This window comes from Sparus aurata, chromosome 6, assembly GCF_900880675.1.
Source record: "Sparus aurata chromosome 6, fSpaAur1.1, whole genome shotgun sequence".
Classification (NCBI taxonomy): Eukaryota; Metazoa; Chordata; class Actinopteri; order Spariformes; family Sparidae; genus Sparus; species Sparus aurata.
The window spans coordinates 22025422-22039953 of NC_044192.1; the positions used below are offsets into that span (position 1 = coordinate 22025422).

General features: G+C 42.2%; 1 protein-coding gene across 1 annotated transcript; it reads right to left on the reverse strand.

Moving 5' to 3' along the window:
* Positions 1–6492: 6492 nt before the first annotated feature.
* LOC115582908 (G-protein coupled receptor 84-like) lies at positions 6493–11144 on the reverse strand. The gene is made up of 2 exons (XM_030419144.1): positions 11077–11144; positions 6493–7726 (listed from the first exon to the last, which is right to left on the reverse strand). Exon 2 carries the CDS (start codon positions 7723–7725, stop codon positions 6493–6495), a length of 1233 nt encoding a protein of 410 aa, XP_030275004.1. The 5' UTR covers position 7726; positions 11077–11144.
* Between the last annotated feature and the right edge of the window lie 3388 nt (positions 11145–14532).

Consider the following 14532-nt stretch of genomic DNA (forward strand, 5'->3'; position numbering starts at 1 on the left):
GTACTTAAAAAACAAACACACTGACACATCTTAAACACCACTGTCAGTAGTAGTGTGATTAAAATAGTGAAAAATATCAATATTGAATGTTTGAAACAGTTTTAAAACTCATTTTACACAGTATTACTACTGATACCAGCTGTGATCTCAAGTAATGTCCAACTAAAGAAGTTGACTAATATCTGGTAATTTCATTGAAGTTAATTTACATTTATATTCATTTAGTATTCATAAAGTATATATGTATATATAATATATGTGTGTGTATATATATGTATATATATATGTATATATATATATATGTATATATATATATATATATATATATATATATATGTGTGTGTATATGTATGTGTGTGTATATGTATATATTGTGGCGACCCCTGTTGGTGTTTGACAGTGGGGGCTGGAGTGAGTTGCTGGTTGGCAGGGGGTTGTGGGCCAGCCAGGCAATATGGTAACTGAGGATACCTGGGCCGGTGATCTGGTTGGCCATATAAGCATGTTTTCATTCATTGTGTTTCTCTCTCTTCCTTGCAGACAGACACCTGTCTTCCCAGATGACGTGGCAGCCTTAACCTTTGGTTCTTTTGGTTTTCTTTCATGCACCACACAACATCCCACACACACCATATTCACCATGCATGCACATCCTACACCACTGATCATACTGACTCTCACACCACATGTTATTGCATTATCTGATTTATCTCTATTATTGCTTTAAATAAACATATTTTGTTATTCCTTTGAAACGGTGCGTCTCTATTGTTTGTCATGGCCTTGAGCCAGCTGTGACGAATGGTGGCTCATCTTAAGTTAAAGTTTGATTAATTGGATCGTTTGAAGAGTCTGAGATTTGTTTGGCACCTCTGTGTCTTTGTTGCTGCGTTTTGTTTACGCATCTGTCTTTTGGTGCGCATTTAGAGCTTGAATTGTTTTGTTTGTTTCTGCTAAATTTTGGGAGATGCACCGCTATTAGAGAACTCGGTAGTTGCGTTGATTTAGTTTTTTTCAGGTGGATTTATTGAATAATTTTTTTTGCCGTGATCCGAAGAGACTAATTGTTACCCCCCCGGTCGCTGTTTTCCGAGTTTCCCCGTTGGGCTTTAGGGGTACTTCCTCCTTTGGGCAGTGTCCGTTTATTGTTTTTCCTGTTTAAAGTTGTGGCGACGTGGTTAGGCAGCAGTCTCGGGAGCATGTCCAGAGGATTTTGTGAGGTGGCCTGTTTAGGTTGCTATCAAAGCCTCATGGGTTTTAGTGTGTAAATACCCGCCACAGACCCACAGGAAGACTAGGGGTGAGTTTATTTAGCTTTGGTTAGGCAGTTCGGGGGGAGTACTCCTGGGGACAGTTTTGCCTCATATGTGCGTCTTGTGGGTGGTTAAAGGGATAGTTCGTGAATTTGAAGTGGGGTCATATAAAGTGCATATCTATAGTTGATCTGTTCCCTATCGTAATCACCGATAAGCGCAGCCTCGGTTTGGAGAAGCAGAGAGCAGCTCCAGCCCAGACCCTCAGCTTTGTACTGCAGTGAACGGGGTTCAAAGAAAAAGCGAAATTTAACCACCTAAAACAAGGCTCACCCAAAAAAAATCTATAACAGTTCAAGTGTACGTTGTATAGAGAAAATTCACACCGCTTTACGTCGCCGTCAGACTGCCGTTTCTTTTGGCACTACATTTTCTCAACCGTAGAACCTCCGTATCCCTACGCATTAGCGCAACTGGGCAACAGGTGATCTGCGAGCGACGAAATACAGTGCGAGGCCCAGTTGCTGGACGAAAGGTTTACTTTCGATAAAAACGAAACTTAACCTCTGTATCCCTACGCATTAGTGCAAATGCGTAGGGATATGGAGGTTCTACGGTAGAGAAAATGTAGTGCCAAAAGAAAGGGCGGTCTGAAAGCGATGTAAAGAAACATTGTCGACTACAGATATGTACTTTATATGACCCCACTTCAAAAAACACAAACTAACCCTTTAAAGCTGTGCATTCTTTTTGGTCTGGTGGTTTTGATTTATTATGGCGTCTGTGTCTGAATTTGTTGCTTCAGAGGTGTTGGTGAGTAACTGTACTAAGGAGCAGTTATTGCAAATAACTGATCATTACAAAATTAGGGTTGCAGACAGACGCCTGTCTCCCCAGATGAAGCGGCAGCCTTAACCTTTGGTTCTTTTGGTTTTCTTTCATGCACCACACAACATCCACACACACCATATACACCATGCATGCACATCCTACACCACTGATCATACTGACTCTCACACCTCATGTTATTGCATAATCTGATTTATCTCTATTATCATCTATAAATACGAGTAACCTCTGTCTGTCTGTCTGTGTGTGTGTGTGTGTGTGTGTGTGTGTGTGTGTTCCTCAAATATCTCTGGGGATCAGGATCAGACTGACCTGAGAGTTTCAACATGGCTGCTGCGTGGTTCAAAGGTGTGATAATTCGCATTTGTTTGGACTGCAATGATACCGTTAATACGTTTTTTCATAAATGCTTTACAAATTCCACGAGCATTGTCCACCTGAGCCACTACAGTCACATGCGCACCAGAGCCAATCACTGCACACCGTGGCCACGCGCGCACCAGAGCCAATCACTGCAGAGCCCACCGCGACCCCCCACCTTAAGAAACAAGCAGATTTATACCTGCAGCGGCACGAGCTGGACCGGGATTTTGCCGGCGGTTCAGTCCCGTTCTGTTCTGTACTGTGCATCTAAACTGACTGTTGTGGATTAATGAGATTAAACGAGTCCGGACTGAGTCTGATCAGGTCTGAGGAGATCTGGGGACGCGCAGACAACAAAGTGGAATCGGAATCTGTGGATGTTCGTGTGTAGCTAGCCGCTAGCTACAAGGCCCACCTCCCGAGGCGACGGACCGGAAGCATTGGCACGTCCAAAACCGGACCTAGGGTAAATAATGTCCGCCACGCTTTTTCGCGAACATCGCCGTCACGTTTGCTTTGTTTCTGGTGCAGGAAGAAAAGGTAAAAACGGGCTTTTGTCACAAAAGTGTCCAAGCAGCAAGTTTGGTTGTTGAGGAACAGGAAGTTGTGGGAGGGACCTAGGCGGATGATTAACATGCAACGACAGTCGGTGTGTGTGAGAGTTGAGAGATTTGTGACATTTAGCGTGTTTGGAATGTGTAGTTAGTGTGTTATGTAGTGTTTGGTGTAGTGTGTTTAGTGAGTAGTGGAGTCGTTTTTTTGTTTAATGAGGAGAAGCTGAATGTGGAGCAGGCAGTGCAGCTCTTCATTCAGCTGGAAGGAGCACAGGCAGACCTGAGCATTGCCTGCATTTAAATGTAAATAGTTACATATAACTTTGTACATTTTTTAAATGTATGCACACATTTAGATAAACAACAATTTATGTTTGCATTATAAGTAATTTGCATTTTTTGTGATTTTAGGTCCATTGTGTTAATACAGTATGTCAAAATAAAAAAAATAACTGTACAGTCACACATGTGAGGTTGTGCTGAAAATAATGACACCAAGTAAATAGCTTTTAAGATGAAATATAATGGCAAAATCAAAAATAGTCAAAAACAGCCAATTATACCCTGGAATATCAGATTTCACAACAAACCTAAATATCCCTGACGCCCCACCTTCAAACACAGCCTCATTTGGCCATCCATGAAAATGCTCCTTAACCTCCCACTTTTTTGTAGGAATACACTTTTCTTACGGGCACTGCACTAGTTGCTTTAAATAAACATATTTTGTTATTCCTTTGAAACGGTGCGTCTCTATTGTTTGTCATGGCCTTGAGCCAGCTGTGACAAAATATATACATATATATATATATATATATATATATATATATATGTATATATGTATATATTTACATATATATATATATGTGTGTGTTTATATGTATGTGTGAGTATCTGCTCACAATAAGGATAACATTTGAATCGTTCAGTCTAAGCTAATATACACCAGGGTGATGTTTTTAAAATACTTGTTTTACCCGACAAACAGTTCAATGGCAACTTTACTTTCCTATAATTTGCAGTGTTAAATTTCTCACATTAAGTTCCTCCTGTCATTGTTGAAGCGTATATAGTGATCTCATCTGCTCACAGTCAGTCTTCCTGTTGCAGTGTAATCTTAAGGACATCCTCTTTCTCTTAGTTGTTTCTAAAGATGCTTTCATTTATATGTCTTAATGTTTGTTTGCTCCATGCCCTAACCACACACTAAGTATAACTGTTATGTTCTTAAGTTGCTTATTAATAGACTGTACTGTATATACAGACACATAGTGATTTGAAATATTTGAAAATGACTCACATTGCGCACACTTTGTACTCAAATTCACATTACTGAACTAGTTGTACAACCAATTAAATTTCGAATTTATTGTTTTCATATCTCATTACATTACAATGTTAGTCTTGAAAACTTGTATCTATAAAACCCCTTTTATAATGTCTGAAAGAGACTGACGTTGAAGATATTAAAAAAGTAACCACTGTGTGTGGTTTCTTCTATTACAATACACTGTACCACAGGGACATGCACATGATTATAGAGGGGCAGGGGCTCACAGTTAGAAAAGGGCAGTATGTGCGTGCGCTTAGCGCGCGCCAAAAGCTGTTTCAGGCCTTAATAACACAATATGTAGATTAATTTAAAATTAGTAAACAAAGTACTTATAGACAGCTAACTACTTAGCTGTGTATCCTGTGTAGCTGTGAGTGATACGCAACTGTTTCACTCAGTTACGTTTCCTCTTTATTTATTTTTTCATGAGGTTTCCAAGTATGTAGCTGCATACACTCATACATGCATATATGAAAACACCAACTATAACCATTTTGATTTGATCATCTTTTTTTGATTACCAAAAACCATAAATTGCTGACTCTGCTCTAACGTGGTTCACGTCATACCTGACAAATGGCCCCTTTCAGGTAACATGGAATGACTCCTTTTCCAGACCCTGCTTTCTGGAAACTGGTGTCCCTCAAGGTGTACTACTTGGACCCCTTCTGTTTACACTATACACTAGATCATGGGCTCTGCAATCACATCATATAGATTCTCTAACCACTGTTATGCAGACGACATCCAACTGTTCCTCTGTTTTCCCCCTCCTCTGACACCCTAGTTGTAAAGCATATCTTGAAATGTCTGGCACACATCTCGGCTTGGACAACTGCGTGCCACCTCAAGCTCAACCTTCATAAAACTAAACTTGTCTTCATCGTGGGGAAAGACTGCGATGAACCTCTGTGAAATCCTCGACCACAGACTATCCTGCACCCTAAACCTCACTGCTGTGGCCTGAACTTGCAGATTTGCTCTCTACAACAGCCAAAGGATCGAGTATTTACTCTCAAAGGACACAACGCAACTCCTGGTCCAAGTGCTGGTCATCCCCCAATTGGACAACTGGAACTCACTCTGGACTTCCAGCCTCTGCGACTAAATTGTTGCACTATGCTGCTGTGCGCCATGTTATCAATCCACCCATAGTCTCCCATGTGACCCCTCTCCTCAGTGACCTCCACTGGCTTCCTGTTGCGGGCTGCATCTGATTCAAGACAAAGGTACTGGCCTTCAAGGGCCATCAACCAGAGATGTTTGCAAGTATTTTTTTGCGAGTCCAAGTCAAATCTGAAGTCTTTGGTCACAAGTTCAAGTCAAGTCTCATCTGGACTACTAAGAATACTGCACAGGTATATCTAAGAAATATAGATATACAGCCTGGGATTGCCGTGGCTGTATGTCTACACATCTGGTTTTGTTAAGAAAGAGTCAAGGCTGCTCTGTCCCTCTGCACTGCCACTGGCCACTTTTTGCGCTCTGTTGAATTCAGAAAACCTGTAGATGAACAACATGGAAAAATTAGGCTGTGAATCATAGTAATAAGATCTGGATGATATAGCTAACATTTTTATGTGTAGCAAAACACATCTGAAACCACACACACTTCCTGTGTCTGTCACACAGGAGTAAATGTGTGAAAATGTCGGCAAATGCAGAACTAACTGAAGCTGTTTGTGTTAGTTCACGCTGATGCTTTGCTTATGAAATGAACCATTACAGAAATTAACGTTCAAAAAATGAAAACAGAGACAACAGGTTTTATAACTTGACACCTTACATCATTGATCATTTGAAGGCAAACGCTGTCAAACTCCTTCTTCTTTTGCTCCATCCTTACTAATCTCTACCCTTTAAATTAATCACCCAGACGAACAAAGAAAGAGTTGACAATGGTTGAATGACAATGGCATTTGTAAAAATCACACACATTTTTTTTTTCTGCTTACCTGTAGTGCTATTCATCCATCTAGGTTGTTTCAATTTGAGTTGCAGATGTTTGATATCTGATATCTGAAATCTAGATAGGACAAGAACTAGCTTGTGGTGCTCAAATTTGATATACAGACTCGTATTACAGGTAAGAGGAAAATGTGTTACATATATCTCTCTTTCAATTCCAGAGGTCAGGTCCTCAAAAAGACGACCACCAGGTCCACAGGCAGGTGAATGGTGCTACAGCCCTGGTGAGCAGCACATGGTAGGCCTGTCGAAACTGTCTGTTCATGACTGCATAGAGCACAGGGTTGATACAGCTGTTGAGCCAGGTGAGGTTTCTAAAGATCATGTACAAAACCTGCGGGGCACGGTTATGTTCATCGGCTATGTTGATTAACAGGGAGGGGACAAAGCAGAACACAAAACCCATGAAAAAAGCTAAACACATGCGTGTCACATGCTTCATTTCCATATCATCTCCTGAGGCTGTGCAGTGGGACGAGGAGGCTGCATTTGTTGGAGCAGGTGTGGGAGAAGAGGATGTAGTGACTGTATCATGTGGAGAGTTGGATGCTGATTTGGCCGTGGCAGAGTCGTGATTAGACTGAGAGGACTTTTCATTAGTGATCTCAACTGTATTTTTGGCTAGTTCTGCCTGGCTACTGATCTCACAGCTACATGTGTTGGCCATACTGCTCTCCACTCCACTGTCATTGGTGTCTTGTGCTGAAGAAGCTGGTTTCTTCCTGGAGGATCGGCGGCTGAACCTATAGCGAAGTAAGGCTTGTGATGCAATCCGGACACGTCTGTATATGAGGAAGTAGAATGTACCAACACATCCTAGACCAATAAAAAAGTAGAACAAGAGCAGGATGATGGTGTAGGGATGGGACGTCGTCCGGGTCATGGTGCATACACACAACTTCGGCACAAACATGTAACCATGCCATAGTGGACCAAAGCTGGCCAGGACTAGTGTCCATGCTGAGATGATGAGTAAAGAAAGACCAAGGTCAGAGAAGACACGGTCAAACACAGCCCTCTTTGCAACCATGAGATATCTGCTGCCAGCTATCAGGCAGAGGGTGATAATGGAGACAGAGTTGGAGAGGAGGAGAAGCAGGCCGAACATTTTACACCACAGCTGACCAATGCGCCATCTGAGGTGTAGATAGAAGTCAACTGAGATGGGCTGCAGTATGGTGCAGTACAGGAGATCAGCTAGAGCCAGGTTGACGATGAGCACATTGAAGCGTGTCCTCAGATGAGGATCTATGGCAAAGGCTAGAATGGTCATCAGGTTCCCCACCGTACCTATGATGGTCACAGCACATCCCCACAGCACAGCAAAGTAGCGGTAGCCAACGACTGAAGGATTGAAGCAGGAAAAAAGGTCGTCCTCTGTGTGGTTGGTTTGCTTCATCTTCATTCTGTCAAATAACAAATAAAATTGTTTAACAAACTTCAGCAAACCACACTGAAGGAAACGACATAAGAGGCTGATATTTGAGTTCCCTGAGTAATAATATGATCATATATTATATCCCTCTTCTTCATCTTCAGTAATAGGGATGGGAATTTTATTACTCAAAATTAATAGTACACTTAAAAAACAAATCACAGTGACGCATCTTAAAAGGAACCGTCAGTAGCAGTTTTGTCAAAAATATTGATATTAAATATATGAAATATTGAGTGTTTGAAACAGTTTCAGCGCTCATTTTACACAGTATTGCTACCGATACCAATCTGATCTCAAATAATGTCTGACTAGAGAAGGTGAATATTATCCAGGACTGTGCAGGTCGTTATGGCCTGTCAAGTCCTGTTGTCCTTATATGTTTTTGGTGTCTGTTTTTGTCTGTTGTGCCAGCAGAGGTACAGTAAGAGGCTGGGCGGAGTTTCACATCACCGGAGCTGCGGACACACATGTAAACCTGCATCAGATTGGCAATTGGTGCGTACCAGTGGCTTCGCACCCCACAACCCTACTCTCAGCACCTCTGCAGCTGGCAACCTGAGCCTCCACACGTCACCTGGTCTGTCAGCACCACAGTGAGCAACTTCTCCTCCAACACCTCTCCCTCTCTTACGAACTCTCCAGCCGGATTTTTTCTAAATCCTGCTCTGCATATTCCATTGTTGAATTGTCGTTAAATCTGCCTAGATTCAACATCATGTCTGCTTTTGGGTCCTGCCCCGCACCACAAAGTGTAACACAAGTAATTTAAGTGAAAACACCAGAGATGTTAGCAGCAGATCCTTTAAGTCCTGTAAGTTGCGAGGTGAGGCCTCCATGGATCGGACTTGTTTGTCCAGATGCTCAATTGGATTGACATCTAGGAAATCTGAAGTCCAAGTCAACACCTCAAACTCGTTGTTGTGCTCCTCAAACCATTCCTGAACCATTTTTGCTTTGTGGCACGGTACATTATCCTGCTGAAAGAGGCCACATCCACCAGGGAATACCGTTTCCATGAAACGGTGTACATGGCCTGCAACAATGCTTAGGAAGGTGGTACGTGTCAAAGTAACGTGGATGGCAGGACTCAGAGCATTGCCCAAAGCATCACACTGCCTCCGCCGACTTGCCTTCTTCCCATAGTGCATCCTAGTGCCATGTGTTCCCCAGATAAGCGATGCACACGCACCTGGCCATCGACGTGATGAAAAAAAGAAAACGTTATTCATCAGACCAGGCCACCTTCTTCAAACTGTTCCGTGGTCCAGTTTTGATGCTCACGTGCCCATTGTCGGTGGGAAGGGGTCAGCATGGGCACCCTGACTGGTCTGCGGCTATGCCGCCCCATACGCAACAAACTATGATGCACTGTGTATTCTGGCACCTTTCTATCAGAACCAGCATTAACTTCTTCAGCAATTTGGGTAACAGTAGCTCGTCTGTTGGATCCGACCACACGGGCCAGACTTTGCTCCCCACGTGCATCACTGAGCCTTGGCTGCCCATGACCCTGTTGTTGGTTCACCAGTTTTCCTTCTGTGGACCACTTTTGATAGATACTGACCGCTGCAGACCAGGAACACCTCTGCTCTGACCCAGTCGTCTAGCCATCACAATTTGGCCCTTGTCAAACTCCCTCAAATTCTTATGTTTGCCCATTTTTCCTGCTTCTGACACAATTTAAAAAAATGAAAATCGATTTTTTATTTAACTTGCTCCGCTGCAGCTCCTCATGGGCTTCCGTAGTTCATAGTAGGCTCCGCCCCACTCCCCGCATTGGCTTTCCACAGAGAAACAAACACAACATGCAGCGAGCAAAGAGTTCGTTCGAATAAAGGCACTGTCTTGTTAGTAGTCTTGTTTTGGCGCGTCAGACCTCGAACAAACCACCGTCCGCTGCAAAGTTTGTTCAAAGGCTGTTGCAACTAAAGGCAGCGGACCGAACCATTTATTTCAGCATCTCAAACAGACGCCTGGATCACAGTGGGATGCTTGTTGTTCACTACGAGATGTACAGACTGCGGTAGCCCACAAATACCCGCTAAAAAGCAGCCAACATTAGTTGAATCATTTAATCATTGTGTCCCGTATGACAAGAAAGGGTCCTGGTGAACAGCTGTTACGGATGCAGTCACGTTGCATATCGCTGAAGACATGCTGCTCGTATATACAGTAGAAAAGCCGGAGGTTCATCCACATGCTGAAAATGTTCAACCTAAGATTTGTGCTACGAAGCCACAACGGGGCATGATGTCTCAAGCCAGAGGAAGCAGACAGGCTCGTGTTGTGTAAAACAGACAGCAAGCACACACCTCATGTCCTGTGCATCCACTAACATGTCATGTTTACTATGCAATGCATGCAGATGTTAAATTTAGATTACATATCTTCAGGGATATGAAATACTTTTCTGTAAACACAGGCACCTTTTGCCAAATTCAGTATTTAATGAAAGTTATGTTAACACTTTATCAATTTCAATATGGAAACTGATCTGTCTTTATAATAGCAAGCAATCTTACAAATTTATGTTTACAAAAGCATTTTATCAAAAAGGTCTTTTCAAAAGGATGCATTTTTATATATCTTTTCAAGGGAGTTTGAAGCTACACTGTTTACAATGGCAGGGCAAATTTGTTGTAAATCATAGCAATAAAATAAAAGCAAAGTGTGTGTGTGTTTGTACATATATATATATATATATATATATATATACATATATATATATATATATATATATATATACATACACACACACACAAACACACACACATATATATATATATATATATATATATATATATATATATATATAGAGAGAGAGAGAGAGAGAGAGAGATATATAGATATAGATATAGATATATCACATATGTATATACATATATGTATATATATATACATATACATATGGGCGTGTCTGTGCTTTTTAGAAATAAAGAAAAAGTGACGTTTTTAATCAGTCCTAATGTGCAAATGGATCACTCAGATGTCATGCCTATCCCTTTAAAATAACTGTAGTGAAAGACTGAAGCCTGACCTTTTGTCTCTCTTTAAACTGACTAAATTGTAGATGCTGCTATTATCACATTTTGCTGCACACAAGTAGGATTACATTTGAATTGTTTAGTCTGAACTGGCCATCACATAAACTAATGCACCAGTGTGATGTCTTTAAATTGCTTGTTTTAGGTGATGAACAGTTCAAGACACAAGGTACGGTGAACTGCGTCCAGTCATTTGTCTTATATAATTTTACTGTAATCACTTTGTCAAACAAACATGTTGAAGCAAACAAAAATTTGAAGTTAAATTTCTCACCTTTAAGTTGATGACTTTCTCCAGTAGTTGTTGAAGGGTATACAGTGATCTCATCTGCTGCCAGTCAGTCTTCCTGTTAAAGTGTCATTTTAAAGACATCCTCTTTCTCTTAGTCGTTTCTACAGATGCTTTCATTTATATGTCTTAATGATTGTTTGCTCCGTGCCCTTACCTGTATAAATGCAGATACACTTAGTATAACTGGTATGTGCTTAAGTTGCTAATTACTAGACTGTACTGTATATACAAGACATAGTGATTTGAAATATTTGAAAATGACTCACAGTGCGCACACTTTTCACATTTATTCACAATTCACATTACTGAACTGCTCGTACAACCAATTACATTTCTAATTCATTGTTGTCATATCTCACTACATTAAAATGTTAGTCTTGAAAACTTGTATCTTTAAAACCCCTTTTATACTGGCCAAACAACCCACTAAAACCTGCCAACATCTGGTTTTTGTCTTCACTGTGAATGTGTACAATCAGCATTCATTCCCCGGTCAATTGACTCACATAAGTCATGGTCAACACCAACTTTAACCATTTTGAATTTATCATCACTTTTTTAGACAAGCCAAAAACCATAAATTTTGTTTTATTCCAATTCCAGGATGATAAATGTTCATCAAACTACCTCTTGACCATTGAGTTTGACCATTTCACATATTTAGAGGGATATTCCGGTGTAAGTTTAATCCATGGTCTAAATCACTGTAAAACTATGTTCGACTCCCTCTCGAGAGATCAAGTTAGCAGACCGCTAATTTACGGAGTTTTATCAACCTCAGAAACGGCCCGCGCGACAACAATACACTGCAGTAAATGGATCCAAAAATAAACCGCCACCAAAAAGGCACAAATAATGCTCAGAACAGCACCAAACTTCAGCAACAGTACAAATAGGGTCTCAGCACATAGTCTGGGGCATCTAACCTCCGCTAGCTTAAGGCGGGTACACACTACAGGATTTTTCAAACCTTCACAGATTAGGAGACCACACACTTGATGATAACAAAAGACAGATTGCACAAGATCTCTCTCTGCTGATCTTATAGTGTGTGGTGTTCTCCGTAGTGCACACCACACACTAACCGATTCTTCAGCAGAGTATCAGGTTCTTCACGCTCAATATTACAAATCTCGCATGGTCAAACGTGACTTCAGTGTAAACAAACATGGCGGACGAATCGGAAGATGCAGTGGTGGTTGTTTTAGGCCTATTACTGGCTGAAAAAACAAAAACAAAAACAAAACGACTATGGAAAAAGTCATGGAGACGGCGAGAGTGTGGGCTGTATGTGTTACAGCGCGAGTTGGAGGTGAGTAAAAATTGTCACAAGTATTACAGATAGCTTCGAGAGCAGCGCTGTGCGCTCTGGCCCCCGGTACTGCGGGTAACCATGGCAACAGGTAAACAAAAGGCTGACGGAGAAACACAGCTGACTCAGCTCGCGTCTTGATTGGCTGTTGGTCCGGTACACGTGACATCACACGCTGTGCGTGCTCGGCTCCGCTCGGAACACCCCACACACTACAGGATTTCTAGTCGCAAATATTGAAGGTCCCATATCATAAAAAGCACATTTTGTCTGCTCTCTACATATATAAGCTGGTCCTCCCTGAGCCTGCCAACTCCCAGAATGAGGAAAACAAGCGAGTCCTGCATGGTCTCTGCAGCCCACCCACTGGTAACACGGCGCTCCTACAGGCTGTTCAGATTCTGCTCCTTTCGTTACGTAACGAAAGGAGTCATTATCATAGGCCAGCCTCCTCTGCGTGGTGATAGGAGATATCAGAGAGGGGGCGTTCATCCCCGAGGTGAAGTTCGGTGTGTCCAGCAGAGAGACAGCAGAGTTGGACACGCAATTGCTCTGTTGTTGTTGTATAAATCAACATAAGTGCCTATATTCTGTCCCAGCTACAGAACAACAGAAGAGACAGTGGTTGTGTTTCATTTTTAATGACAACGTGCAGGCTGCGGTTCGTGTTAGCTTGTGTGTGTATGCTAACCACTTCACATCAGACTGCTTCAATAACGAGTGTCAGTAACTACAAAGCTGGCTTTGCCTCGACACTGACCCTCGTAAAAGGATCAGTCCCAACCATACCGGACCCAGCAACTGCACCCGAGCCACCGATAAGTGTCGCCGCGATTTGATAGTATTTACAGTTGCCGACGAGTATGGTGAAGTCAGCTGGAAACTGGCTAACTAGTTAGCTCCACTTCGGTCCGCTATGCAATGGCGTATGAAGTGAGTTTGATCTTAATAATATAGCGAGGGAGCTTGGTTGTCACAGTAGAAAGTCTGGAAACATGTGCAGACTGGAGACAGAGACTATGCGAACAGTGTACAAGAGTTTGGAGACTGTGTTGGAGACAAACACAGCTTTCGCTAGCTGTTAGCCATTAGCTACACTGTAGTAACTGTAACAACACATACAAACAAACTAACATTATTACACACTAACTATTCTGAAACGTCCTGCTGCAGCCGCGCAAGGTCTGTACTTCTTCCGGAGCCTCTCCTTCTCGGTCAAATTCTGGGTCAAACTGGTTCGGTTGAACGAAAAAATCTCCGCGAGCCATAGTGTTACATCCACCGTAAACATTAGCGCATGCTACCGTTAGCATAAGGGGCTTCCTCTCCCTGAGAGTGACGTAGCAGGCAAGGCTCCCCAAGTAGGCGTTGACAGACGGAGCTCATTAGCATTTAAAGGTGCAGGCACAGCAACAGGCTGCTGTGAACAGACCTCAGCAGAGCGACTTTTAGGCAGCTGGAGTTCAGGACCAGGGATGTGTTTGGGGCAATACATATCGAATACAGAGTTGTTGGACCTCTGACAGCTGTGTGAAATTGATGAAAAACAGTATAATATGGGACCTTTAAACATGTTCATTATTTATGATCTCTCCTTCTGACGCCTTTCTTGCGGATCTGACCTGACAAAATCAGTCTTAACACATCCCACACCACAGGAAAATCAGACACGATGTCCTTTGCAAACATCAGATAATCAGGCCTCTGCTAGCTTTGATCGTAAGGGGGAAATCGGGACAGAAATTGCTCAGATTATCCTGTAGTGTGTACCCCCCTTTAGCTGGATTTCTATTGTGAAGCTAAAAACATAGTTCAACTCTACTCCATCAGCTTCCGGGTCGGGGAATTCCCGACGCGACGATTACCGAGTGCGGTTAGAAATGGTCAATTCCTTTCTTTTCCCTGTCTGCTCTCGATAATAACTGTTATAAACTGGCAGGTAAGACACATATGAACTTTGATTGCTTTTCCATGGAGTCATAATCATACATTTTCATCCATGAACCGCGGAACTCTACTGCACTCAGTAATCGACTCGTCGGGACTTCCCGTCAACAGGAAGCTGCTGCAGAAGAGAGAAGAAATCCAGCTAAGCTAGTGGAGTTTTAATGCCCCAGACTATGTGC

What these genes read in the sequence shown, in the direction of transcription:
- LOC115582908 (XM_030419144.1), bottom strand. Translation starts at nt 7,725, where the DNA reads ATGAAGATGAAGCAAACCAACCACACAGAGGACGACCTTTTTTCCTGC.